Source organism: Gymnoscopelus braueri (assembly GCF_963280865.1).
Source record: "Gymnoscopelus braueri genome assembly, chromosome: 7".
Taxonomy (NCBI): domain Eukaryota; kingdom Metazoa; phylum Chordata; class Actinopteri; order Myctophiformes; family Myctophidae; genus Gymnoscopelus; species Gymnoscopelus braueri.
The window spans coordinates 31,180,144-31,207,875 of record NC_137608.1 but is presented as its reverse complement, the minus strand read 5'-3'; the positions used below and the strand labels follow the sequence as shown (position 1 = coordinate 31,207,875).

General features: G+C 41.9%; 1 protein-coding gene across 1 annotated transcript in view; it reads left to right on the top strand.

The window, feature by feature from the left end:
* coro1ca (coronin, actin binding protein, 1Ca) overlaps nucleotides 1–27,732 on the top strand; it is a 57,416-nt gene that overhangs the window by 15,228 nt on the left and 14,456 nt on the right. Inside the window, exon 2 of the mRNA XM_080432537.1 lies at nucleotides 14,826–15,025. Coding sequence (XP_080288663.1) covers nucleotides 14,828–15,025 — 198 coding nt within the window. The 5' untranslated portion in view covers nucleotides 14,826–14,827. The remainder of the gene's footprint in view (nucleotides 1–14,825; nucleotides 15,026–27,732) is intronic.

The following is a 27,732-nucleotide window of genomic DNA, read 5'->3' as shown; positions in this document are numbered from 1 at the left end:
CCGGACCCGGCCCTTTGACCATCTTAATCCGGCCCGCCTCAAAGTCCTCAAAGAAAACAAAATGACCCCCAACAAAAATGTACATTCTAAAAGGCTGCCATACAGTATGTTAATGGTTTTTAGAAATAATTATTTAACTACACCAATTAATAGGAATTAATGTTTACCATTTGAGTACTATACCTACCTGCATTCCTCCATTCCTAATTAAGAGTGAAGGAGTACTCAAATGTTTTATGTTTATAATGTTACAGTGAAACAGTCAACCTTACAAAATAGATAGTCAAATATCTAAATAAATAGTCCATATTTATAACATTAATGCAATGTATTTAATCAGTGACCCATGGAGTGGTGCATATCAGATAAGATGCTGTATACATTTATAGGCTAATTTAAAAGTTGATACAGCATTGACGTGGATTGTTTTATGCTAGTCAACTTTTTATTGTAAGGCCAGAGTACACCCGAGTGATACAGTAGGCCTACAGCTGTAAAAAATATTATTGTTGTGAAAGCAAGTACCTTATTGTAAAGTATTCTGGCATGTCTACCAAATCCATGCAGTTTTAACGTAATTCAGCACTATGCGTTTCAAAATTCAATTCAATTGTACAATGTGTGGCCCCTCACTCACTTTATGGAAGTCAGTATGGCCCCTTGGAAAGAAATCTTGCCCACCCCTGGGCTACAGCAGTGAATGACACCCACTGGCCAAGCTTCACTGTTGCACAACCAGCAGCACACCCCACCCAAGTCACTTATGTATCCTTCTATAGTTGTAAAAGCTCTACCCTCCCTCTATAAATGTGTAATATATCATGCCTCTAATCTAGCTTCTATAAAAATGTTGGAAGAAGGAACACTGCATTGACTTGAACACTTTGTATAAGCGATAGGTGCTCTGTGCGAAAAGGACAATATTTGTACAAAGTTGCATTGAATTGGTGTGTTACTTTAATCTTATGTAGCCTATATAATAAAGTCTCTTTAGTCTTCTGAGAAGAGAGAGTGCATTGTTTGGAATTAGTTGAATGTTTTCCCTAGTTTATACAATATTCTTTAAGATATTAAAGTATGTGTAAATTTAACCAAAACATCTATCTTTGGATGTCTGTCTTTAGTACTGCCAAAGTGAATGATAAATAATGTCTTTTAATTTAGCCCACTCTCGGAGGCACTCTTGAAAACATCTGCCTATTCTCAGTGTTTCATTTGTCATGTCATCAATGATCACTTGATCAGTGAGAGTTTGTATAGTCTTTGGGCGAAAAATTAATTATGTTTATTTATTCAGCGATAAAAACGCAACGTTTTGGCCTCTACGGCCTTCGTCAGGTATCACCTGGCTGCCGTAGAGGCCGAAACGTTGTGTTTTTACAGCTGAATAATTACATATTTTTGGGAGCATTAAGATGGTGAGCGGACCTTCTCCTTCTCTACAATGTTATCTATTTGATCCAGCACCCGTCGAAATAGCCTACTTGTGGATATGCGTGCACCTGTTGTACTGCTAATAATTTCTGTTTAAACAACATTTTTGTAGAAAGTATATAGTAAATAGGTTTGTAGTTGGTCACTGAATATTCCTCAGACTTTGCTACTAGGGCTGGGGCGGTATGGATTTTTATTTTCCGCTGTAATTACTCCCCGTTACGGTACGGCGGTATTTACCGCCTCATGCACGCGCGCGAAGTTTTTTTTGTAATACCGCAGCCAATTTTAAAGAACCGCGGGTTACCGTTACCGTTACCGCGCCATTACCGCTACCGCGTTGTTACCGTTACCGCGCCGCGCCGTTACCGCGCCGTTACCGACGGTGGGTTTTGTACCGTCGTCATTATTATTATTATCATCACCTATGCTGTTGCATTGTCTGAAGTAAGCCGAACAAAAATAAGTTTTGCTCTTAAGCAGTGGTGGAAAAATGCTCAAATCTTGTACTTAAGTAAAAGTATCAATACTGAAATGTGAAAATACTCAGTTACAAGTAAAAGAGAGAAATACCTGGATGATGTTTTCTCATCTCTCGTAGTTAACCAGTCTGCGTGGCCGACTGGCATCGTTCCTAATGTTTATATTCCATGACCATGATGTTAGCGTAATCCGTTAAAGATTATTGGAAAGCTATCTCAGATAAAAACTATTAGGATTAAGTAAAGTAGGGAATCTATCGTATCCCCGTTTGTTATGAAACTTATGAAAGAAATGAAACCGTCGTATGTTTTGCGTCAGTGCCGTGAATGCCGTCAATCGATTGGTCTCGGGTGCCGGAAATAGCAGATCTACAAGCTTGGTGAGCTTGTAGATCTGCTCTTTTTGTTACGTGATGTAAGACACTATCGTACGACGAGGTATATATATGAGAGTGAAATTACACTGGTGACTCCGACCCAAGCTATATATATATATCTATATATATCTATATATATCTATATCTATATATATATATAGATATAGATATATATCAGAGTCCTGCAACGGGCCGGATACCCGCGTTTGACGGGTGAAAACGGGTGAAAATTTTACTTTGATAAGATAACGGGTACGGGGACGGGCGGTACTGAACTAATCGCGGGCGGGTATTTATTGTGAAAATCAGAGAGCACTGTTTCCGCCCAAACAACGTAACTTGTGTAACTTAACACAGCACAACTGCACGGAGCATGCTCATGCTGGTCAGTTATCTTAACTCACAAAAACACATTGAACATCCTGTTAAACCTTCAAATTAAAACTATGTGATGACGTAAACAACGACACATGTGTGCTGCGTAGATGCGCGTTCGCGCGTGGCTTAAGCTCGCTCCTCCGTCTTCACTTGATTTCTGTACAAACCTGACCACTGAATGTAGCGCTGTTGTTGAAGGCTGCTATCTTTTTCAACACACTTTTCAATAGGATTTACATTTTACACGGATAAACGGGCGGACAACGGGTCGTTTATTTGACGGGCGGGGCGGGTCTGGTTCGTATTTTGAAATAATCACGGGTGATGGGTCGGTCTACGGATCTGAGTATATGTATATATATATATATATATATATATATATATATATATATATATATATATATATATACACACACACATATACACATATACATATACACATATACATATACACATATATATATATATATATATATATATATATATATATATATATATATATATATATATATATATATATATATATATATATATATATGTAAGCTAAGTACTTGAAAATAATGTAACTCAAACAGCTTATGCTTACTTTTTATATGTCTGTGTTGTGTGGGTAGACTATATATATATTCAATCTAACAATTTCTGTAATACTAAAGCCAAGAAATAATTAATTATCAGGCACACACACAAAAGCAAACCCCCAGTTTAATAATAATGGACTGGCCCTGCTCCGACTCCTGTCGACCCCCGGCCCCGGGGTACCTCCACAAAAAATAATTTAAAACATATTTAAAAAATATATATATATATAATTTTTTTTTCTTCTTTTTTTTTTTTCGCGGTAATGAACCTGACGTGCAGTGCGGTATACCGTACCGCGGTATGGCGGTATTGCGGTTACCGCACCCAGCCCTATTTGCTACTATCTATTCTTCAATCCAGTTGTCCTTACATAGTCATAATATAATACAACAGCAGGTCCAATATCAGAACGTAACAGAATTGGCCCAGGTTTGTTCTCCTATCAGTGGTTGGCTTTAATAGCAACATATGATAAAACATATTATTTTGTGTAGTGCTGTGTATGGTGTGTCTGCCTGCCTAGTAAACTTTGTGCAGGCCCATTTGACCTCAAGAATGCAGATTGTTTTGTCGAGGCTGGCTACACTTTTGTGATAAAATGTCATGTTAAAAACTGCACAAAGACAATGCCCTCCTCACATGCGATTTTATTGTAAATTAACAGCCAATAGCGTCCCTATCTATCCAGACATTATGGATACAAGACAGTTTCATTAGCCAGTACAAAGAATTCTCCCATAGCAGGGTGACCAATAAAACATTGGGCCCCGTTCACTAAGCTGGTTGTAAATATCAGTGTAAATAACGTGTAAATAAAGTGACTAAAGGAGGGTGTACTTTCTCTAAGCAAAAACCGATGTGCAATTCACAAAGCAAGGGGTGTGTAAATCCCTGATATGTGCTGATCACAGTTGTTCCTCATTTTTGCCTGAAGGTTCATATGGAAGATCTTTTGCCCCCATTTAAGACCATAAGGCTGTTAACACTCAACATATGGGTGTAAACAGCTTAGTGAATCGGACCCATTGTTTCTATGGATGCCTGTTTTTTCCTCCTAAAAGTCTTACTTGTGCTGTTTCCAGTTTCTATTTTGATCTCCGTTATACATTTATTAATGACTTAATGTTGCATTTGTACTGGCAGGGTTTGATATTGGACATCCAATTATTTTCAGGTTGAGATCAGTAGTTCACAATCTTTGTTGGCTTCAGGACCCCCTTTCCTTGATTTCTGAATCCAAGTACCCCCATTACCCAACTACAATATTTTGTTCAGAAAATTGCAAGAGAAAACCATAGCTTTCATGTGATGCTATGAATGAATGATATCCTCCTACCTTATGAAAAATACAATACTGTCAGTGAGTGAAAGATTTGCAATTAGTGCCTCCTGCCCTGAGCAAATTTATTTTAAACCGTGGTCATAACATTTCAGTTATAGTCACAGTTTTAAGTGTTTTGATGTCAAGATGTTCAAGATAAAAAAGCTTAACAACAAATAAGTACCGCTTTCTATTCAATAACAGTTCACAGTTATGCTACTTAATTTGGTTTAACACTTTACAGATCAGCAAGTTCACTCAAAGTTTGTCGACAGTAAAACAAAGTCTTCCAGTTTCCACTTTATCTCAGGTACCTCTGCGTACCCCGAGGGGTACACACGTACCCCCATTTGAGAAACACTGGTTTAGATAACATTTGTTCCAGACTCCTTAGTGTTTTCTTGTGTCATTTAACAGCAAATGGAGAGTTTAATGTCATGAATTTCAGTTTTCCATTCTATTCCCTGTCTATTTATTTAAAAGACTTCGACAACTACTTGCCTTCTGATACCCTAACCTTACAAGGCATAATTTGTGTTGCTGTTCTTTCTTTCTTTTAATGGCCATGCCTTTTGACCATAACACGTTATGTTTCTTTTTTACATTCCTGTGCTGATATTTTCCCGATGTTGCTAAGCAGCAGCTCTAAGTTAGTAAACATGGCCTGGAGACCTCTTTGCAACTTGGCAGAACCTAGTCGAGTCCAAGGCATGAGTGAGTCACGGCTTGCAACTGACCAACCCCAAATGCATTTTCCTGCAATACAACCTCAGTGACTGAGGTGAATCTTCCACAAACTAAACAAAGCCATTGATGTTCTTTTTGTCATTTTCTCACTTTCGCTCCTTTTACGAACACATTTTTTTTTTCAACCTCATCTGTCACTCTAGTGTTGTTACAATTACCTTTTTTTATCCCTCTCATGAAGTGCAGTCTACCAGGGATCATCATACATTTTTCTTATGAGACATGTCGTTTTCTGTTCACTGTATTCACAAGAAAACTAGAGCGTACATGAATGGCTGGAGACAACATGGTAATTTGCCAGTGGTGTGAAGTTTAACTTTATGAATAGCTGCGAGTTCATGACTTGTAAGATTTGTGAACATGTCATGTGATTTCAAAATGGTGGAATCCGCCGGTGGTGTTTGCGTCGATGGGCGGCTGTTTTACAGTGCTCTCATTGGTCACAGAAACGTAAATGACAGACCTAATAGTCATCCTTTCCTCTTCATAATGATTCTGCTGCAGTAATATACCAATAACGAAACAAAAAAAATCCAAATCATTAAGAAGAACACAAGGAGCTTCATTTTGGTGGTATTTAGTAAAAGCACTTGAACATACTGTATTTGTACTCTTTCCACTTCCCAACTTGCAAGTGTGAAATTAACAACAGTGACATGAAAGCAGCACAAAATTATGCTTTCCAAAGGGAGACACGTGGTTTGGAGATGGAGAGTGATCTGGAGCAGCAAGGTGCTTGCCTGTAGCCTGGCATGGCCAGACTAATATCACCGCGTAGATATTAGTCTGGAATCTCTGTGTGGAACATGAATTTCGGAGGGGCAAATTAAAAAAAATGCCTCTGGTGAAAAACCCACCCCACATTTGCATACTGGGCCCTGATTGGTCCCTCACAACTTCGGAGGGAGGGGGGTTGAGAGGGGTCAGACCTAATCTGCCAAGGGCAATTCTTTTTATGTAATGACAGATTTGTCTGGAACCAGGCTAGCTTGCCTGAGGTTTTCCCAGGGTTCACTGGTTGGGGTCAGGTCTTGAGCAAGCCAGGACACACCATTTGGTCATCTGAGATTCCAGACATCACAGTCACAGTGCCCAGGTGGTATACCAATCTGCACACCCTGTGTCTGTCATTTTAATGTACCATTTTCTCTTGTAAAATATTTGTTAACAGTACTTTGTAGTTTCAGATATAGGACCAGCCCTGTAGTAATTAAAAAGCACTTAAAGGGATATTTCACTTTCAAAAAAACTTTGGGTCATTTTATCATCTACTCTACTTTTGAGAGCCCCTCAGACAGTTTTTAAGTTGCTTGATTCAGTATTTAGATATTTGATATTCATTTTATCAGACACGCCCCCTTCCTATACAAACCCATTATAACTTAAAACTCCATTTTTAACATGTTAAATTCATCATTCTGGTGACTCACCCTGCCCTCCTAATACGCGAGGGGGCCGTGTTTTTTCGATTACCTTTTTCATATATTTTTAATATTTTTGGCCAGATTACTGGCCAAGTAGGTTGTACACACAGTGTCTACACCAGTCTATTGTTGTGTAGTCCTTCATTTCCCTTACCCCTCCCTTCTAGGGAACGCTATACTCCAGCCAAGAGAGCATATGGTCCCATCAGCAAACCAGTAGGAGCTAGTGCTGATTGAACACTTGAAGTGACCCTCATTTAGCCTGTCATAGAACCAAGTGCCTGTCAGGCACTCAGTTTAATATTAATGCCATGGCTTGTGTCTGGCATTTCTGTGGCAAATGCTATATTTCTTTATCAGAATCGGAACGCTTTAAATTATTTGTGAAATTATGAATTATTGTTATTTTTATATTTCCATGCCATATAGGCCTATGCGTGCTTTGATTTAATGATAGGAAATATAGCTGTTGTTTTAATAATTTAACTTAATTATTTTAAATACTGAACTCTGGTTGCAACCAGGGATATAGTGCTATTATGGCAGATTTAGAGCCTAGAGTTAGTCTTTTTACACACTAGAATGAATTAGTTCCATCCCTGATTGGATCTCATGCTGCAGAGGTTGGATGATGGACTGTTGGCTCTGTATGAGGCTTGTGTTTATTACCAGTCCCCTATGTTACGCACAGGTAACAACAGAACCAGGCAAGTTGAGACTACCATTGTTCAAACGATCGATCAAAAGAATCAAAATAATATCCATTACTTGTGTTCTCAATTACATGTTTTAGACACCTCACTGGAGAATACAATAACGACGTTTGAGATGTGTGATATATTGACCAGCCTGTCTAAATTGTGTGTGTGTGTGTGTGTGTGTGTGTGTGTGTGTGTGTGTGTGTGTGTGTGTGTGTGTGTGTGTGTGTGTGTGTGTGTGTGTGTGTGTGTGTGTGTGTGTGTGTGTGTGTGTGTGCTTTTGGCAGGACAATCAGCAGATTGTTCAAATAACTTAGGGCCTTTTCTACACAGGCACATGTGTATGGGTTTGGAAATCCTGGGAAAAGTGAATAATTAAAAAATGTGTGGTCAAATTGTTCCTTTAACATAGCCTAACTGCCATGACATTTCACATTTTCTTGTCAGAACATTCACACACAGGTTGCATAGATGCTGAATAAACATGTTGTTCAAGCACGTGATTTGGGACCCAGTGAGTCTCTCCACTCTAGGCTGACTGTTATCCTTGCACAGCTTGCTACTACGGTAGTAGGCAGTGCTTGAGTTTATCTCCATGTGTTACATCTACAGCATAAGGACTGGTGGTTGCTGGTCTGGTCTCTGTAGTAGTATTCAATAGTTAACCCACATTACACAATGTTGGCTAATGGCAACAATTATTATGTTGCCGGAAATAAGCGGACCAAAGGACAGGGCTAATGTAAGAGAGAGTTGAAAAGGTCAAGTGAGAAAATGTCGGAGGTTTTAACTTTGACTTGGCGTCAGTTGGCCTTCGACAGGCAGTGCAGGATTGTTGATTTAGGTGTGGGTTCACATGCAACTTCCACTGCAGCCCAGCTACCTTTGGTATATCTATAGTTACTGGTGGTCAGTAGGCAAACAGACCTCATGGTTGCTCAGCCCTTAAAATAAAGATGTCCTTATTGAGTGTTTTCCTTGGACTACACTTTGATTAAGAAAGAACAACATTGCCTTTTCCGTGTTTGTTTTAGCTGAAAACCAAATATAAGTGCGCAGGTGAGTAGCTTGAGTTGATAGGTTCTCCCAGCAGTGGCAAATGGGTGACTATGGCCTTCCAATTGTATGCTGTGCAACCAAGAGGTATTAAATTACCTTTGAACTAATTAAGCAGTCTCTCTCCAGTGGCATTGGTCTGCAATGGACGGTGGGTCTTTGATACCCATAGGTACGATAGGAAAATGTCATGTCACAAATTGATATACCTAGCCAAAATAATTGTCATTATCCCTATAATCATCATAATTTGCTTAAAACTCTGAAATTTCACCAAAAATAGCCGATCTACAAGCTCACAAAGCGTTGCAATGTGACGTGTTCGTGTTGTGAACTTGTAGCTCTGCTATTTTTGCCAAATGTTTGCCTCAAGCCAGACAACTATTCCACAATCTCTGAATACTACATAGAGTCTGAAACTGCGCCTCCTGAAAGCTGATGATGAACAGGATGTTGTCATGTTTGTCATTTCCGTATTTTAAAATATCTTTACATTATATTTTTTGAATGTCCATTTCTTCCAAGCTGCGAGCTATATATGCTTCGATTAATATGATTGACATTAGGACAAGTTTGCGCCACTGCAAAGACTAAACGGAAAGTGGGGGAGGCGGGGCATCATAGGATACATGTTTCTTCCCCCATATGGAGAACCATAACGTTGTTGGGTTGTGTCTAATGTCACATCATGCCCCTATACTGTATGGAGATCCTCGACATATATGTGAAGAGAGAGTGAGTGAGGCGGGGAAAGAGGGTGGGAGAGTGAAAGGGAGGGAGAGGGTGAGAAAGAGCCTAGGCTATTTCATCTGTGCAATAACCTGGCCAATGCTGGGTACTGAAACCTAAACACACTGATGCGTTGCTCTGCAACATGTTGTCAATAAACCTGGTAACACCAAGCAAGCTGATAATGTGGCACTTTGTGTCGTGTTTTCTACTTTCTAGGTAATACTTTTAAATGATAAGAGATAGCTTTTTATTGATCCTGCCGGGGAAATTCAGGCGCCAGAGACGGCAAGGTCCTCCAAGGCATAGAAAAGGAATTTCTAGATAAACTAGAAACAAGGCTAGTTTATCTAGTTTATCTAGAAACAAGGCATTTCTAGATAAACTAGAAAAAGTGCTCCTCGGAGCACAGGTCTCCGCCAGGTCAGGTACGTTATTGTGGCCTCCTGGTGGCGCTATAATAGGCCAATGTGAAAAGGGTGCCATTTGTTCAAGGGCTTTTCACTGCAATCGGACAGTGCATTCATGATATGAGGCATTTTGTTCCAAAAATGTGTTTTGCAAAATTAGACCTGCTGGTGGCGCTATAACAGGCCAATGTGAAAAGGGTGGCATTTCTTCCTCGGCCTAATAGAAATGTGCGTGTGAAATTTCACGTAAATCGCAAGCTGCGTTCATGATTTGAGGCATTTTGTTCAAAACGGACCAATCCTGCAAACTTTGGAAGCCAATCTTAGGCAATCAGGATGGAATATGGGAAATCGGATAAATCCGTGTTGATCACATTACTATAGAGATACTGTGTACAGATTTGTGTGATGTTTGGACTAAATCTGTAGGAGTAGTATCAATAAATGTGTTTTGCACATATCGGCCTCCTGGTGGCGCTATAACAGGCCAATCTGAAGAATTTGGGCCAGAGGTTCTGAATAGGCATCCAGGGAGTATGCGTGCAGTTTCGCAGCGGCCGGGCCAACGGTGCCAGAGATTAGCTGGTAACGGACGGACATGACGGACGGACACACGGACGGACGGACAGAGGGTAAAACATACTCTCTCGCCATGCCTTTCGGCCTGGCGGAGACAATAAATCTCCATATTTGGGTGAAGTTTCTGCCCAATCCTACCTCCAAATGACTATAACATAATTTCAGTTCTAAAAAATACAAAATCTTCATAATATGTGAGTAAGACACGGACACATACGTACACACACAGACGCTGTTCTAGATGGCTCGCCTCCAAGGAGCCACGCTGTAATCCGAACAACACTGTGTCATCTAACACTACTGCTAGACTTGTGGCCTAGAGAGTGAGACATGCCAAACCTTGGTCTTTTTCAAGATAGATTGAAGCATGTTCACTTTTTATGGCTTTCTGCCAGAACACTGGTACATTTTGAGACGGCGTTTTCAAGTCACTCGTGAGGATATTCACACTCACCTTAGCAAACGATCATCCCTATAATGGAAACTTGCCATGATAAAAATTATCGAGTGTTATCACGATAAAAGATTAAATCTTAGACGTATTCTCCCATCTGCTGAGCTGTCTAAGATGAAGCTCAGTTGGTAACTGCTTGTCTGTTCAGAGTTCAAACCTCTGCTGGAATCTCATTTAATTTATCAGACACTTTTCATTCAGATTAGTTACACAAAAATATTGCAAACCTACTAAAACAGTGGCTCAGAAAGTAGAGTGGCCTCTTGGGAATTGAAAACTTCCTGGTTCGATTCCCAGCTCCCCCTGGGTTAGTTTCAAAGTGCCCCTGAGCAAGACACTTAACCCCTAACTGCTCTCGATGAGCAGGTTCGTGTCTTGCATGGTCTCCTCCACTGTCGTCGGTGAGAGAATGTGTGTGAATATAATGCACATTGTAAAGGACTTTGGACAAAGATGCTATATAAATGCACCATTTGCATTAGAGGTAGTGCCAAAACATGATATTAAGAAAAAGTTAAGAGGACCCATCAACTGTTTTATCATTAAATAATTCGCGGCCAAGTCTTGGAGTTGTTATCCCTAAATCTTTGTCGAGAGATGTTACAAATGCTCTAAAGATGCATTTAATGACTTACTTCACAAAGGAAAATTGTTGAGAATGCCTGCTACAGCGCCATATCTCTACAGGATGAACTTCCTGTTTGGGATCGGATCCATCCGCTGTAGGAAAAACATGCCATGCATGTATCTCATGCTTGTTCTCTCTCTGTCTATATGTCTCTCTGTCTCTGTCTCAGACACCTTGTGTCAGCAACCTGTGTCCTACATCACGTTTGTGAACCACAGTCAAAGAGACAAAGAGTATCAATAAGGATTAAATGAGCTTGCCTTAACATGCGTTTTAGATGAGACTAGAACTTGATTTTGTACACTGATCTTAAACTGCCCTTTTTTCTGTAGTCTTTGGAGGTGGTCTGTTATTGTAAGCTCTTGTAGCTCTTGGAATAGGATTGTTTGCCAAACCCCTCTTGTCTGCCAACATATTTTTTTTTATGTCTGTCTGGATGAGAATTTCAGCAGAAATGGCAACAAAGTAGTTTTTTTATTTATTATTGGGCGTGTGTGGTAGCAGGTAGTGGATATTCAGCGTCTCTCCACAGTCTGCACCATTTAACCAATTATTATAGCTTGCAGCTGGTTCAGTTTAGGTTAAGCACAGTTAGTAGAGTTTAGCTTGGATTAAGGTTAGGCATCGGTCTGGTCTGGTGGTGTTATGGTTAGGGTAAGGATCTGGGCAGGGTGTCCAGAGTGTCTGACAGCTTAATCGAGTTTCCTTAATCAATGCCATCCGACAGCTGAATCTCCACTGCCTTCTATTACTCGTTGATAAGATGAGGTGTTTTTGTGTAGCCAGGGTTGGCCACACAGGGCCCGCAAACTTTGGAAGTCAGTCGTAGCCAGTCAAAATGTAATATGGAAAAACGTGTACATCTTGATCACCAGTGACACCAGATATAATGTGTACTGATTTGTGTGAGTTTTGAACAAAATCAGTAGGAGTAGTAGCAAAGACTGTGTTTTGCAAAAAACGTGGAAAGTGGCGGAAAATCTTGTCAGGCAGAAATGGGCGTGACCGTGGGAGTCGTGGTCCCAGGGGATTTCTTTTTTCACCTTACGGTTCAAGAGTTAGGCCAAAATGTGAAGCAGCCTGTCATAGCGTCACCATGAGGCCGATTTGAGAAATTTGGGTTCGAGTTTCTTCCTTGGCCTACTGGAAGTGTGCATACACACACACGGATGGATGGACAGAGTCAAGACTCACAGGAGCAAAAACATAATACCCTCATCCGTTCCGGCCAGGCGAAGATAATGAAGCATTTAGAGGAAGTGTGCAAGCTCATTTGTATGTATGGCTAACATACATAGATTCACTATATCCGATCATAGCTTCATTCATTACTCATTGCTCTAATGCGTACACACTGCATTTAGTAAGTTAAATACTTCTTGTTCATGTATCCTGTTGATAGGGCTGTATCCAAACCCTTTTTTTAGGATTCGAACTTCGGGGAGGAATTTCGAACGGACGTTCGAACCATCGTATTTAATTATTTAATTAATGAAACGATGGTTCGAACGTCGAACCATCGTTTTTAATCAATTAATTAACAAAACGATAGTTCGAAAGTCGAACCATCGTTTTATTTATTAATTAATTAATAAAACGATGGTTCGAAAGTCGAACCATCGTTTTATTTATTAATTAATTAATACAACGATGGTTCGAAAGTCGAACCATCGTTTTATTTATTAATTAATAAAACGATGGTTCGAAAGTCGAACCATCGTTTTATTTATTAATTAATAAAACGATGGTTCGAAAGTCGAACCATCGTTTTATTTATTAATTAATTAATACACAGCCCCCCCAAACCCCTAAAATACATAGAAATCTAAGAAATTTATATTAAAAAAGCCAGCCCCCCAAACCCCTGAAATACATAGAAATCTATGCATTTTGGAACAGTTACTATAACATTAGCTAACCTGCTGCTGCAGCCGCGGGGGGAGGAGGAGGAGAGGAGACAGCTCATTCTTTCATTCAGTTTGGGGCCAGGCACGTTGGCTGTTATGCTGTTGTAGCTCAGTCCGTGTCTAACTAACTATAAGCTAGTTAGTATGATATACCGTAACCTCACATGCAGCAACTTATTTTCGGTAGAGCAATGCCAATGTTAGATGCACGTGCACCTTTATTTTATTTCACCCGCTTGAACCAGCGCACATTTTCCCACATACACAATGAGGAAAGTCTCACACAGGCAGACACCAGAGAACGCACACTGCCTGCCCTGTCAACAGAGCGGCACCCCCAGGGTCCTAGCGCCCTTCGCATACAGCACACAAACACATAGGCAGGCAGACGCACAGATTTTTTTTATTATTATATGCATCTTCCCTTTACCGGGACAAGTGAAGTCCAAAACACCGGACATTTGAAGGATTTTATAAACCCCCCCCGGACAGGCCGGACAGCACCCCAAAAGAGGACATGTCCGGGTAAAAGAGGACGTATGGTCACCCTATCATTACATACAGCAGCCAGATTTGTTGTGCCACCGTGGAATGCCATATGTTTGTCGCATATTTGACACACAGCCTTTCTTTTATCCTCTGTTAATGAGAAGTATTTCCACACTAGGGATTTCTTCCCACTTGTTGCGCTTGCAGCTGCCATTATTGATTTCCTGATTATGACCCCTCCTCACCTCGACTCAACTCGCTGACTGTGTGGAATCATTGGAGAGACACACTGTGCGTGCGATGCGATTGTGCGTGACTTTCGTGACTTTCAAATTATTGTCAACACAACATAGTAGACCTACTGTGATATTCTGATATATATCACATTCTGATATATATTTTTCATTTTTTTAAATGAAACGATGGTTCGAACGTCGAACCATCGTTTTTAATCAATTAATTAACAAAACGATAGTTCGAAAGTCGAACCATCGTTTTATTTATTAATTAATTAATAAAACGATGGTTCGAAAGTCGAACATAAAAAGTCGATATATATCACATTCTGATATATATTTTTCATTTTTTTTCTTTTTTTTAAATATATATTTATATTAAAAAAAGCGGAGGTTCGAACTCATTAATTAAAATTCGAATCCCGACATAACGAACGAAGGTTCGAACCTTCGAACGTTTGGATACAGCCCTACCTGTTGATGCGTGTTGTTGGAGCAAAGCAGTGATAACCACCCCATTCTTGCAGCTGAGCCATGTGCTAATTGGTAGCCACATTAGCTCATGTCTGCTGACAGTTGGTGGTCTGTCAGAGTCTCAGAGAGGAGAGGCAAGGGGAGCGTCTGTTACGACACAACTTTGGAGTCAAAGAGCCTCAAACATCTGGATGGGGAATGTTTAACACAAAAAAAGTTCACAGATGATCTCAAGCTGTTGTACCAGCTGCAGTGCATACTGTATGTATCGGGTAGTATCTAGTAAGTTTATCTAGTAAGTTTATAGTAGGTTTTGGTTTTAAAGTAGACACAACATACTGATCAGTGCTCTTCATTGATAAAAGGTTAATGTTGTCAACAAACAATGCTGAATTATCCTCTCACCTCTTCTCTGCACAGATATGTTCAGACGAGTTGTACGGGCGAGCAAATTCCGTCATGTCTTTGGCCAGGCGCTAAAGAATGACCAATGCTACGATGATATCCGGGTATCAAGGGTTACGTGGGACAGCTCCTTCTGTGCGGTCAACCCCAGATTTGTTGCCCTAATCATTGAGGCCAGTGGGGGTGGAGCTTTCCTCGTTCTTCCTCTTCATAAGGTAAGTTTATCTTGTCCAATAAAGGGTTTGATACCACAACGGGTTCATAAAAAATAAATAAAAAATTGTTTCTAATGTTTTAGGGGATATTAGTAAAGTGACTTTGGCCTGCCTTCTGTACATAGTGTTGTTTTAACAATGCCTCAGGCCCTCATAAGGTCCACATACCTTCACATACCTGTGTGGCTTGAAATCCCATCCTGCCACTGATCCAGCACAGACAGTAATTAGACAGTCACACAATGCACTATTTACTGCTTTGCAGTGCACTGAGAGTTGCACACTCAGCAGGTAATCATACATTGATCAGACATGCTGCACTACTAATACAAAACTAGTTACAACCTGTTGCTTATCTTGCTTGCAGTATTCATTTACAAAGAGTACATTCTCCATCCATTCTTTAAAGAGCCATGCGTCAGTTTGTGATTTGCAGAGCTTCTAGGTGTGTGTGACTGTGTGGTCTCTGGTGGCCTGATTGAGTGGTTTTCTTTACCGGTTGGTTTGCTCAGCCGTACAAGACACACAGGTGATCAGTGGAGACATGCAGACTAGACTTGATGTGGAACTAAAACCCAGGTGTTTCACCCGGATGGGCGTGGTTTAGCAGGATTATAGCAGTGCACGCTTCTGAAGTTCTGAACAAGAGGTGGGCTCTGGCCGGTGTGTTAACATTATGTAGCTAGCTTGCCTGCTAACGTTAGATACATTTACCGTAACGTGTGAATCAGGGTTTGAAATGTATTAATTTTTTTCAAAATGGGGAGAATTCCCCGTTTAATGCTTCACAATCACATAGGGGGGATTTATACACTTTGGGGGAATACTTAAGTGTGTGTGTGTGTGTGTGTGTGTGTGTGTGTGTGTGTGTGTGTGTGTGTGTGTGTGTGTGTGTGTGTGTGTGTGTGTGTGTGTGTGTGTGTGTGTGTGTGTGTGTGTGTGTGTGTGTGTGTGTGTGTGTGTGTGTCTTTTATAGATGAGTAGAATGCATTCTAATGCAGATTGTATGAATGTGTACAGTAGACATGAGGTCTAAGGGGCTCGGTGGCCTCACAGCTAGAAGGTCCTGGGTTCGATTCCCTCAGGGGACGCTGTGGGCGCTGGAGGCGTCATCAGTGCCGATACACACCTAGGTGGGGTTGGCAAAAGGGCCTCTCTGTGTGGAGTTTGCATGTTCTCCCCGTGTTCCCTAGGGTAGGTACCCTCACAAAAACATGCAGTAATCCTGGTCACTATACTGTCTCCCCCTGGCCAGCCGGGGCGCCTGATGGAGGGGAAAGGAACTGGTTGGAATAACGTGTTCCTTCCATGCGCTACGTCCAACTAGGGAAACTCTCCCCTGTCAGGTGACAAGAAGGTCAGTTGGCTCTCATGCATTGAAGGAGGCATGAGCTCGGCCCTGGCCTCCCTAGGTTGGCAGAGGGAAGGTAGTGCCCAGGATTACATAGAGAATTGGCACTGGGTGTAAAAGATGGGGTTACAAAATCGTGGGATAAAATTTTGGGGGGAAAAGAAAGAAAAAGACATGAGGTCTATGCATTTCTGTGCCAACTCCTATACACACTACTCCTTGGAATGTCAGAATACGTGAGGGAACTTTTGCCCCTCATAAAACAACGGTAAAGCCTTGAGGCTCGTGAGGCGCACCCGAGCGAGCCGCAAGGAGAGCGAGTGCGAATGTTATGATGACAGTGGCTACTGGCTAGTCAATGTGTTGCAGCACATACTGTAGTCCTGCACCACTTGTCCTTCACATTCCTGAGCTCTGCTGCTGGTAGAATCAGTGGGATTACCGTATTTCAGTCTCATCTTCTTTTTTTCAGTCAGTGCAAGAAGTCACAGTCAGTGCAGAGTCCCTCTTACTCCTCAAAGCCTAATGACCTGTTTGGCTCCAGATGACGTGTACTGTAATCAGAAGTTGCTTTAAAGATGAGATTGTGTTTGCTGCTCAGGGAGCAAGGAGAAATTGTACATTTGATGAAAGCTGTGACATCTGCAGGATGACATTTGAACTAACAAAATGTGGATGTATAGCATGTGACAGAGAAAGTCCCCACCCAGCAGCATAGCCAGCAGAGATTTAAATGTTTACTCTTGCTGGACTGTTTTTGTCATTCAGTCTTTTGTCCATGTCTATTTTGCATACAGTAAATTCTGTGAGCAGCGCTGCTGACTCTTTGAGTGCCTATACATTGGGTCTTAACATTGAGCAGAGAGCTGTTTCACACAGACAGCACAGACCCATCAGAAAGCACACCAAAGCCCGGGAGGGGGACCCGCCTCGATTCTCCTCACCTCCATCCATATAAGGGCCTTGCATTACTCCATTCCGACCACAAAGCGTGTTTGGAACAAGGCAGTGTTTATAGAGCGTTTGCCTGTAAACAATTTAGTTGTTTACACCTGTTGTCATCCCGAGCAAATCTATCTAAATTTTTAATAGTCAATGGGTCAAACACACATCACAACCACTAGGACCGCTAACCGCTCTGGACCCCCTGACCCTGCTCCTATAGGAAATGTTATGATGACTTATGTCAAATTGCTCGTTAGCTGCAGCAGCAGCAGCACACTGCCAATGTCTCTGTGTCAAGACACGACACCATGAGTGACACGAGTGCTGCTGTGGCGTTGACAGGTCCAACCTGGGCCTGTAATTACTGGCGTGTCATATGAGTCGGCTCTGGCACGGGGTACCGGATCCCCTGGCCTGTCATCACACAGCTTACGCCTCTCAGCACCTCGCTGAATGCAGAGCCTTGTCCCAGAGTTGGAGCCGGGAGCTAGATTAGCTAGCTTCACACTCCTTCTGTCCTCCTCTCTGTGTCTCCGTCTTGGAAATGGACTGCCCTCTGCCTGACATGTCGCAGTACAGTGATGGTGTGTTCACGGAACAAAGTCTGCTTTCAGCGCTGAATTAAAAGTGGTCGGAGACTGATGTCTTTGTGTGCAAAGTAAAGCCTGTTCAATTTCCTGCAAGTGAGGGACAGAAAAAAGCTCTTGATTTTTGATCTTCCCACATACAAACTGTCAATGGAGACATGCAGTAATCTCTCACAAAGTGTTTCCTCCCTCTCATTATTGCATGTGTTGAAGAACTAAGGAGGAGCTAAAGGGGAGATTGACTAAACCAGTCAATTAAAGATCCTGTAAAGAAAATGTACTTAGATAAATTTATCATGCTTTGGGCATCCATAGCCGAATTGGTAGAGAGCCTGCCTGGGAAGCTGAAAACAGGGATACCCATGTACCTGTCAGACTACTTCAATAGCGTAAAAGACACACACAGGCACAACACCAGAGGGAGCTTCACTGTTCTCACTGAACCCAGAGTCGCCACAAAATTGGGTCAAATTCGATAAACTGCTATGCCACCAGAATGTGGAATGCCCTACCAACAGACATCAAAAAGTGTGACTCCTTACCCTCCTTCAAAACCGCCATAAAAGAGCACCTGTCTGCAAATGGTAACTGGTCTGATTAACGTCTAAACTTAACACCAGAAATGACCACCCCCCCACCCCCAACCGTTTACTGTACATATATTTTTGCTACTAGTGCTGATGATGTATGTCCTTAAATGTCTCTATGAATTGAATACACAGGAACTCAATGGAAACAAGTCCTCAGGACTTTTTTGGGTTAGCCTTTTAGACCAAGTATATGACTGTACTCGTCCTGTTTGCATTTCTGTGTAATAAAGTATTCAATCAATCAATCAGAATGTCCCAGGTTAGATTCCCGACCGCGTCCCTGAGCAAGACGCTTCTTAACCCCTAACTGCTTCCTGAGCTCTGTACTAATGGCGTTCACTGCTCCTAGTAGTTATAGGATGGGTAAATGAAGAGGACAAATTTCACATATTTGACTCACTCCCACAGCAGGCTCAGTGGAAGGAGCCCCATGTATGTGACATCCAACGAGAGCAGAGTTGCTTATTTTTCGGAAGCTTTTAATCATTCAAATTTGCCTTGTTGGCTAACGACACATTATTCTGTGATGTTACAAACTGAGAATACATATTACATATTACTGCTTTACAGGGTCTTTCAAAAATAAATCAAATATAGATATTCTTTATTAAGACCATAAACTATAGACCATTAAATCTAGCATTTATGATCATCCCTGGTCCAAGGATAGAAGGCCAAAAACTAAGAGCATCTCTAATGAGATTCTTGCCCCATGTTACAATAAATCAGCTCTGAAGCATACATGTAGTGTATACAAATACCCACATGCCACATCACTCTATACCTTCATCCCTGGAAAATCATTCGGTATTTGCCTTCAAATGTAGTCCTATATGCACTGATCAGAGCAACGGTCACCGGGTTATGGCCATTTGAAGTGTTAAACATTGCCCTTATGTTTGCTATTTTTTATTTTTTTTTGTGTGACTAATCTCATGTCAGACCCCTGAACAGTGTTTGTACCATGTTTGGCGCAGATTCGAGCATCAGAGCACCTGTGGCCCCTTGGGGCCCCGGGGGGCCACACATGGCCCCATGTGTGACTATTCTCATGGCAGAGCCCTGAACAGTGTTATTCCGAGTTTGGTAAGGATTGGAACAACGGTGCGCCTGTGGCTCCCGGTGTGACTATTGTCATGGCAGAGCCCTGAACGGTGTGTGTGCCAAGTTTGGTGCGGATTGGACCGTGCAAGTCCGGATGTTACGTTTGTGACATCCACCGTCAAACCATTAGGCAATTTTAATATAAGATTATAAGACTAAACTGTAAAACACAAAATTAATCATTTCAAAACAAAGAAATATGAACGCAAATTTGGAATCTTCACTGCAGTGGTATTCCGTGGTATCATAAGGCTTTTATTACCATATTCTCTCCAAATAACTCGTGTGTGTGATGTTGCATGAAATAAGGCAGGTCCATCTGCTGACAGCGCAGATCTCTGGCTGACTGAGAGGAGAGGCTGTTCTGAGACTAGACTTCCGTTACAGATACACTGCAGTGGTCAGTATTACAGGGTTGCCCTTCAAAACTGCAGTTCTTATTTAATACATAGATGTTCCACCATCGTATAGATTTGTTTCAGAAATGTATAAGATGCTTCTACTACGCCATGCATATGTTTTTGTGGGATCTAACCCTGTGCCATGGCCATTAGCTCTGCACCTCTGCAGGGCACATGGGTTTCAGACCAATTGGGTATAGTTTCCTTTTTGTTGCAAAGACACGCAGCCCTCCCCCAGCGTGAGGGTGCATCTGGCTGGCTAGTCCATCTGCCCATGCTGTGCTGCTCTCAGCCTATGTGGGCAGCCAGCTGCTCAAGGCCTTTGTCCCACACTCGCTCCCAGCCAAGCCCTTTGTCATTGCCACACTCTGGTAGGGGGGGGGGGGGGTGGAGGTACCATGCTCCTATCCCCCCGCCCAAATATGCCTCACAGTATGTCACATTTTCGGCCCAAGATTGTACAACTCTGTTGTTTTAACGTATGATGGGAGAGCAAGAACACTTGAGCTCACTTTATTGAATCGTCCACAATTTGTTCGCATCGTCCGCATTTTGCTTGGTTTGCGTACCTTTGTTATAGGCCACTGTCTGTTGTGTTTACTGTACCGCCATCTAGTTGGACATAGAAAGCATCTCTTGCAGGGGGCAGAGGTTAATGTCTTGGGTCTGTGACCTGACCCGAGCTCTGAGGTTCATCTATAGGAGTGGTCAGTGATTGGAGCGCGCGTGTGTGTGTGTGTGTGTGTGATGAGATTGGTGCTGCAGTCCAGCATGACTCAACTCAGCCATGAGCGAGCATTGTTGCTGCCTCCTGTCAGAACACATAGGGATTTGTGGAGAGGGTGTCAGGTGTCTAGCTAAACACATGTCATTCCCTTCCCTTATGCTTTCAATCTCCCCCTTTTTTCTTAGATTCCCACTAATTTATTCTCTTATTTCCATATGAAGGAAGCTGTGGGAGTGTGAATGCAGCAACTAGCAAGCATGCAGTGAGACATTCCTGCACCCCCCTCTCTCTCAGTGAATGGCCAATTGGCCATAGATGAGATTTATATATTCCCCATGCCTTGAAATCACTTATTTGATGCAGGCAAACATGACATGGTTCTGTTCTCATTCCTTGTCTGGAGTATTTTCATTTTCCGCAAGTGTTAGTTACTGTGTAATATATTTAGGGCAGTATTAGCATCTCTGGCTTCCGCTTTGGGCTTTTCTTTTTTAGATGGTCTAAAAGTATGGCCGTAACACCAAATAGTGTATTGCGTACTGTAAAAGGCATGTTCCATGCTAGCACCTCTGACACCGCCTTCATACAAACAGCACAATGAAATTGGAGTGTGTGTGTTTTATTTGGATCCATTCCCTCAATCCTCCATTCACCTTTACTCAACCTTTGGTGTAAGTAAATCCCTGGGCGTGTGCATAAACACACTCTTTCTATTTCCCTTTCTCAAACATACATACAGTACACGGTTGGCTACTTACTACGTCTCTCATCCTCATTATACACAGAGAAGCACACATAAATACATTCACTGTGTTTAACAACTTAAGACCTATTTACTTAGTCGTACTACAAGCAAAAATACAATAAAAATAAAAGTGATGCTATATGACCCATTATTGTGAGCTTGTAGATGAGCTACTTTGTTATTTTCAAACATGTTGACATTTTGGAAAAAAATTAAGATTATTTGCTTATAATTACATGCCCAAGATAGGGATGGCAGGGTTAAAGTGCTTAATAGAAAGGGTCTTTCCCCATACTCTGCTCAATCTGTATTCCAGGACCTCTATACTGCCTCGCTGCCTCTGCCTTCACCACTGCTGCCGCTGAGTCCTGCTGACTGCAGATTTTACCATATATGGTCATTCACTGCTCCCTGCCTGACAGCCTTCCAAGACCATTTCCTCCCTGCCTTGCCATTGGCTGCTACTAGTAGTGCCGGTACACATGTGAATACTGGGATAGGCTGGAAGAGGAAGCGCGGCCAGGATGACAGAACCGTTTCTAGCGTCATGTGTTGCCTGTGTGTCACAGTCATTCACTGACTTTCAATGCCACATTATATATTATCATTGTTGTCTAATTTTAAGTGTAGTTATTTTTGTGGTTTAGTGAGTTGTATATAATTTCCTTGAGCATTTTAACAGCTTATTCAGATAACCTTGTCACCCAGCAGACAAGTGATAGCATACCATTGACATGTTGCACCAATATTCCCCTTGAGAATATCTATTCAAATCAGTGTTTTTGTGTCCACTGCTATCATAGAAATGGCATAAAACTACACAACTAATTTTTTATCAAGCATCCTTTCTTGTGGAGCAATTGTATTTTCAGTCTCCATTGTCCTGTGCAAATGTATAAACCAGTGTTGGACTCTCTCCAGTCCTGTCATCGTCAGTAGTTTCTGTCCAAAAAGAACCACCAGCTGTCAGTCTATATTGAATACTTTCTGCTGGTTCCCAGCTGTAGAACCAGTGATGTTAGAAAAGAGAGAGACAACGGTAGCATATAATTAGCTGCTGACTGCTAATCATCACCCTCCATGGCCCCTGCTTTAACCAGACAAACCGTATACCAGTGACCTTACCATTTCAAGTACACATTTCAAGTATGTCGTTCAACGTGTAAATTTGCATTAAGTCTGCTCTTACTGTGCTGAACGGTATTGTACTGTACTGTAGTTGGTGTACTGTGTAGGTCCCCTATCATTCAGAAGCTGTAAATTACATATACATAATTTGTGTGTCTGACTGGGCAACTGCTACTGTTACTGTTTCAGCTGTATGTCTCAAGGCAACAGAGGCAAAGGAAAAGTGGAAATTTCCATGGAGCAATGAAGTATGTTGAGCCACACTGATGGAAGATCCTCTAGTGGTCTGTGTGGGTGTGTGTGTGTGTGTGTGTGTGTGTGTGTGTGTGTGTGTGTGTGTGTGTGTGTGTGTGAATCACATGTTGAGTTGTGAGGAAGTGTCCCCGGCCTATCGTGTGAGTGAAAATAAAGTTCTCTATTGCTTTGAGGGACTTTTGCCCTTCTTCCTTATCCATTCCTTTTGTGTATCAGACAGTTTTGCTTTTAGCCAATCTCCTGCAATGATATGCATTCTTATTTTGTATAGTATTTGTTTACAGCCTCATGAGTTGCATAGCAACAAGTGAGTATGCCTTTGCTGCAGACATTCCTCACTATGATGTAAATGTCTGTAGTATAGTCTGTAGTGTAGTTATGGTAGTTATGTTAGGGTTTTTTTCTGTTTTTTTTCTCCAACACTGGAGATATCAGTTTTCTCTGCTCTCACCTCCCTCGTCTGGTCAGAATGATGCTCACTCCTACATCTAACCACACTCCCTCTAGGCTGGTTGCCGTGGTGATGATCACTGCTCTGCCTTTCCTTGCTTGGCTGGTTTATTCTGTTAGCAGCCTTTTTTCCAGTGTTGTGAAAGTGTCCTGTGATGTCACCCACCACCCTGCCAAGTAACCCCTTCGTTCACTTCTAAGGCCCTGATGGATGTTAATGGCTGTAAGACTCTTTATCCATGTCTGATTTCTAACAGTAGGCAACATGGTTAATGTTTAAAGATTCATTTTATGTTTTTATTAACTTTTTCAGCCTTATTTATTGGAAAGTAGGGACAGGAAAATGAGGGCAGACAGAGAGAGACTCCAAAGTCAGTATCGAAACGGGACATTGCAGTATTATGTCCAGCAAACTAATCAGTTTGTCACTGTATGAAGTACATTTAATGTTGTTTATATCAACATTGGAATAGGTTTACCTGGTACTAACCTCTCCTGAATCACAACTTCTAGTGTTTGTGATTGGTAGGACACACAGGTAAAGGGTAGAACATTCTTTAGGGCGTGAATCGGGGTGTGAATATACCCCTTAGGCTCTGACTCTTCCTAGGAGAGAAAACGAGTGTGGGACAGGTTGCCACAGGCCAACTTGTCTACACTGCTCTCAATGTTGATCTCATTGTAGTAAACTGGCTCAGCATTCTGAACAACATTTCATACGGCCTCTGTTACAACCAGTGTTTCATGGCTGTACAAGATGATGCATTTCTAGTATGAGCTTTGTTTAATTGGCGTGGTGACACCTGCTCAACATCAGAGGTGTTTTCACAGTTTGACCGTTTATTGGCTTGTGCTAACCATTATGGTTACCTCACTCCATACGAACCGCATTCCTGCCTTATGTAGATAATCACACTGTTGAATAATGTTTGTGCAGGCTCAGGGCAAGATCCACTTGTGCTCCTCGCTCAGTCCTAGGAATTCCTAATTGTGTATATCAGACACAAACATGATTAACACCTCAGAGGGTGCTACATTTGACACCCCAGCAGCCCCTTGCTCTCATTAGTCATAGCCATACCAGAGCTGCCTGGGGCCGAGGTGTGGAATGTGAGGAACGCCTGGCTCTCTGGTGAACTAGCAGGCAGCTGCCTCAGAATGTGGCAAGAGGCCTGGCGTGCTCTCTGGTCTGGGCCGGTCAGAATGTCAGATTGCAGCGCTTAACTTTAACATCGCTGGCCTACATGGTTCTCGGCCACAAAACCACCATGTACAGTAGGCTGTTAACTTAAGAGCTTGTGATGTTCTTACCCCACATCTGAACACCACCAGATCATGTTGTTGAAACATACAAAATACATAATGGCGAGTAAACCTGATTCTGATTGTTTTTGGCATGATGACCATGAGCAAGCAGGGCTGATATGAGACAGTACTGAAATTCGTATACAGTCCGAAGTTTTTCAGTGTGTCACTGTCTGCTCTGGACTGGATTTTCCAAGCGAAATGTTCTAAGAAATATGGTGTCCTGAGGTCAGAAAACCGATCAAGCACTATAGAGCTTATTTTATTATTTTATATTTATTCTTATCTATCTTCATTTGGCTCCTGACACTACTCCTACCGATCGTGTGTTTCACTCTTTACTATTTACTAGCTGCTATGACACCTGCATTTCCCCACAGGGATCAACTTAGAGTGTGCGGTCCTGATCTCCATAGGCCGTGTCAGTGAGCCATCTGTGAGGAGGATAGCATTAATCAGAGGGAAATACCAGACAGACAGGAAGTAGCACTGCTCTGTATGTGTGTGTGTGTGTGTGCTTCTTTTGGTATTTTCTAGTACTCTTGCAGTTAGTTCGTTACAATATGTGTACATTTCTGCATATTGACCACAAGAGAAATAGAATATTGTTTGTGGAATATGAATGAAGTCTAAAATACACTAAAGTCTTAAGCCTAACTTATATTTATTTGTATGAATGTGTCGCTCACTATAAATCTGTTATTTTCGATGAGCGACACGGTCGTATAACTATGGAAATTCTAGAACAAAGCTTATTTTTAAAAGGTGCATGCGCAATTGCGCATACATTCTGAAACCTAGAGCTCAGGTTGTGATGAGTTTCTACTTTGCACACATTAGCAATCAACACCGACTCGCCTGCTTTTTTACTCCCATTTCATGATGGTTATAAAGCTCTGTAGAGCACTAACTTAACATGTAATCACCCAGTCTGATTAAAAACCAAGAGGATTTGAGAAAGTGACATAATAAGATCAACAAAATAATCCTTTGGTCCTATCATAACACAAACTGTAGCCCTGATTATAATGTTGCTAAAATGAATTTTGATTGAATCAGCTTATCTACACTCACTCAGTTTGTTTTCTATCTGAGCGTTTTGTGCCTTTCCTGCCTCGACTATAACTGATGATCTGTAAAGTCAGCAATTCAGTATTCTCCCTGTTCTACTTCCTGTTTTAAACAGCCTAAACAGAGGGGCGCAGGGAAGAAAACACTGCTGTGAGATGGGTCCATAATCTTGAAACTAAGCCAACTTCTCTTTTGGTTTGTTATTTGAGTAGGCAAAATGTATAAGATCAAGTAATGACAGATTTGAGTAAATTGGGGTTTGTTCACTCTTAAGGTAGCTCTCCACCGCACCGACATCGCGGTGGTAAGTGTTGGAAAGCGTCTGTTGCTGAAAATCTGCTGTTGAATGGGCGATGTGTGCATTGTCGGGTCGGAAGTTGTAGGGAAGCATCGAAAGCCAACCGAGCTTGCGACCGTCGGGTAGCAGCGGGCTGGTGGAGAGGAGATAGAGCTCTCTGGTTGGCTGCTAGGGACCCTTTCTAAAATGCGGTACATTTATTTTGTCTGAATACAGTGCATATCCATGGTATATATTTCTACAGCTGCATGTGTGCCCAAAATGCAGACACAAAGCGTGGGACACGCGCGTGTGGCTCGTCTCATTCAAACACCAGCTGTCAGCTGTCATATTTTCTCTGGAACGAAACTAAGCGTATGCCGTATCTTTAACTTATAAATATCTTAATCACTTACTCCTGCTTTTCTTTAAGGCGAGAGAGGTCTGTACTCCTGCTTTTCTTTAAGGCGAGAGAGGTCTGTACTCCTGCTTTTCTTTAAGGCCAGAGAGGTCTGTACTCCTGCTTTTCTTTAAGGCGAGAGAGGTCTGTACTCCTGCTTTTCTTTAAGGCGAGAGAGGTCTGTAAAATCACTGAAGCAACCAGTGGTATCCTATGGTTTTTTACATGGAGGATAGATTTGGCATTTTATCAATTGAAAATGATGATTATGATGATGAAGCATTGGATGTGCAAGACTCGTGTGGTGAGTAGCCTATCCTACAGTAGGCTACTCGAACAGAAATGACAGGTTTAAATTTTTCGTATCATTCTAGCTATTTATTATATTATATTGATCATTAGCCTAGTAGTTGAAGCAAAATGATATGGTCGTGTGTGCATTGCGCTGCCGCTTGCTGCAGGCACGCTGCTGTTTATTTTTTAATTAACATTAAATATGAAAGATATATGATACACCAAAAGATTTGGCCCATGCCCTAAGCACCCTGCAGTGCAGTAGTTATGTTTATAATTTATCAAATGATTTAAGCATGTACATGTTGTGTATTTGTTGTTGAAAAAGACATCAAGCCATCGGCTATTTTCAGTCTGTCTGTATCGGCCCTCAGGTGCATTCAGCAACTTTTTTTCCACACCTTCCAACCGACTGATCAACCAGAATATCTACATGGAGTATGCCCTCCCAGTTTCGTTCTGACTTGGCTACTGGGTGTGGTTATAGGACAGGGTCAGCTTTGGACACAGTCAAGTCTTGGGATTCTCTCTCTCTCTCTCTCTCTTCGCACGCACGCACGCACGCACGCACGCACGCACGCACGCACGCACGCACGCACTCTGCTTATTTTACGCATGTGTGTGTGGGGTGTGTGTGTGTGTGTGTGTGTGTGTGTGTGTGTGCGCACACACACACACACACACACACACACACACACACACACACACACACACACACACACACACACAGGTCATGCATGCTCACATACACTTACACTGGACTTTGATCTCCAGGCTTGGAGTTGTAGTACAGTATGTGTCACAGGCTAGCCCAACTCTGCTTCAGTCAGGTGATTGCATAAGGGACAGGCCCACTATATTACAGATATTATCGACTTGTGGCTTATAGGCCTCCACTGACCTACTGTAGCAGGTGAACCGTTCCATTCAGTCTAAATTGACTCTGGCCTCGTAAGATCTGAGTCATATGGCAACCACAGTACTGCGGGAGTGTGTTGTGCTGTGGCAGAAGACTGGAGGCGACCTCTGCTAGGCTTTGTTGTCTGCTGTAGCCCAGGCAAGGAAGTGATGCCGAAA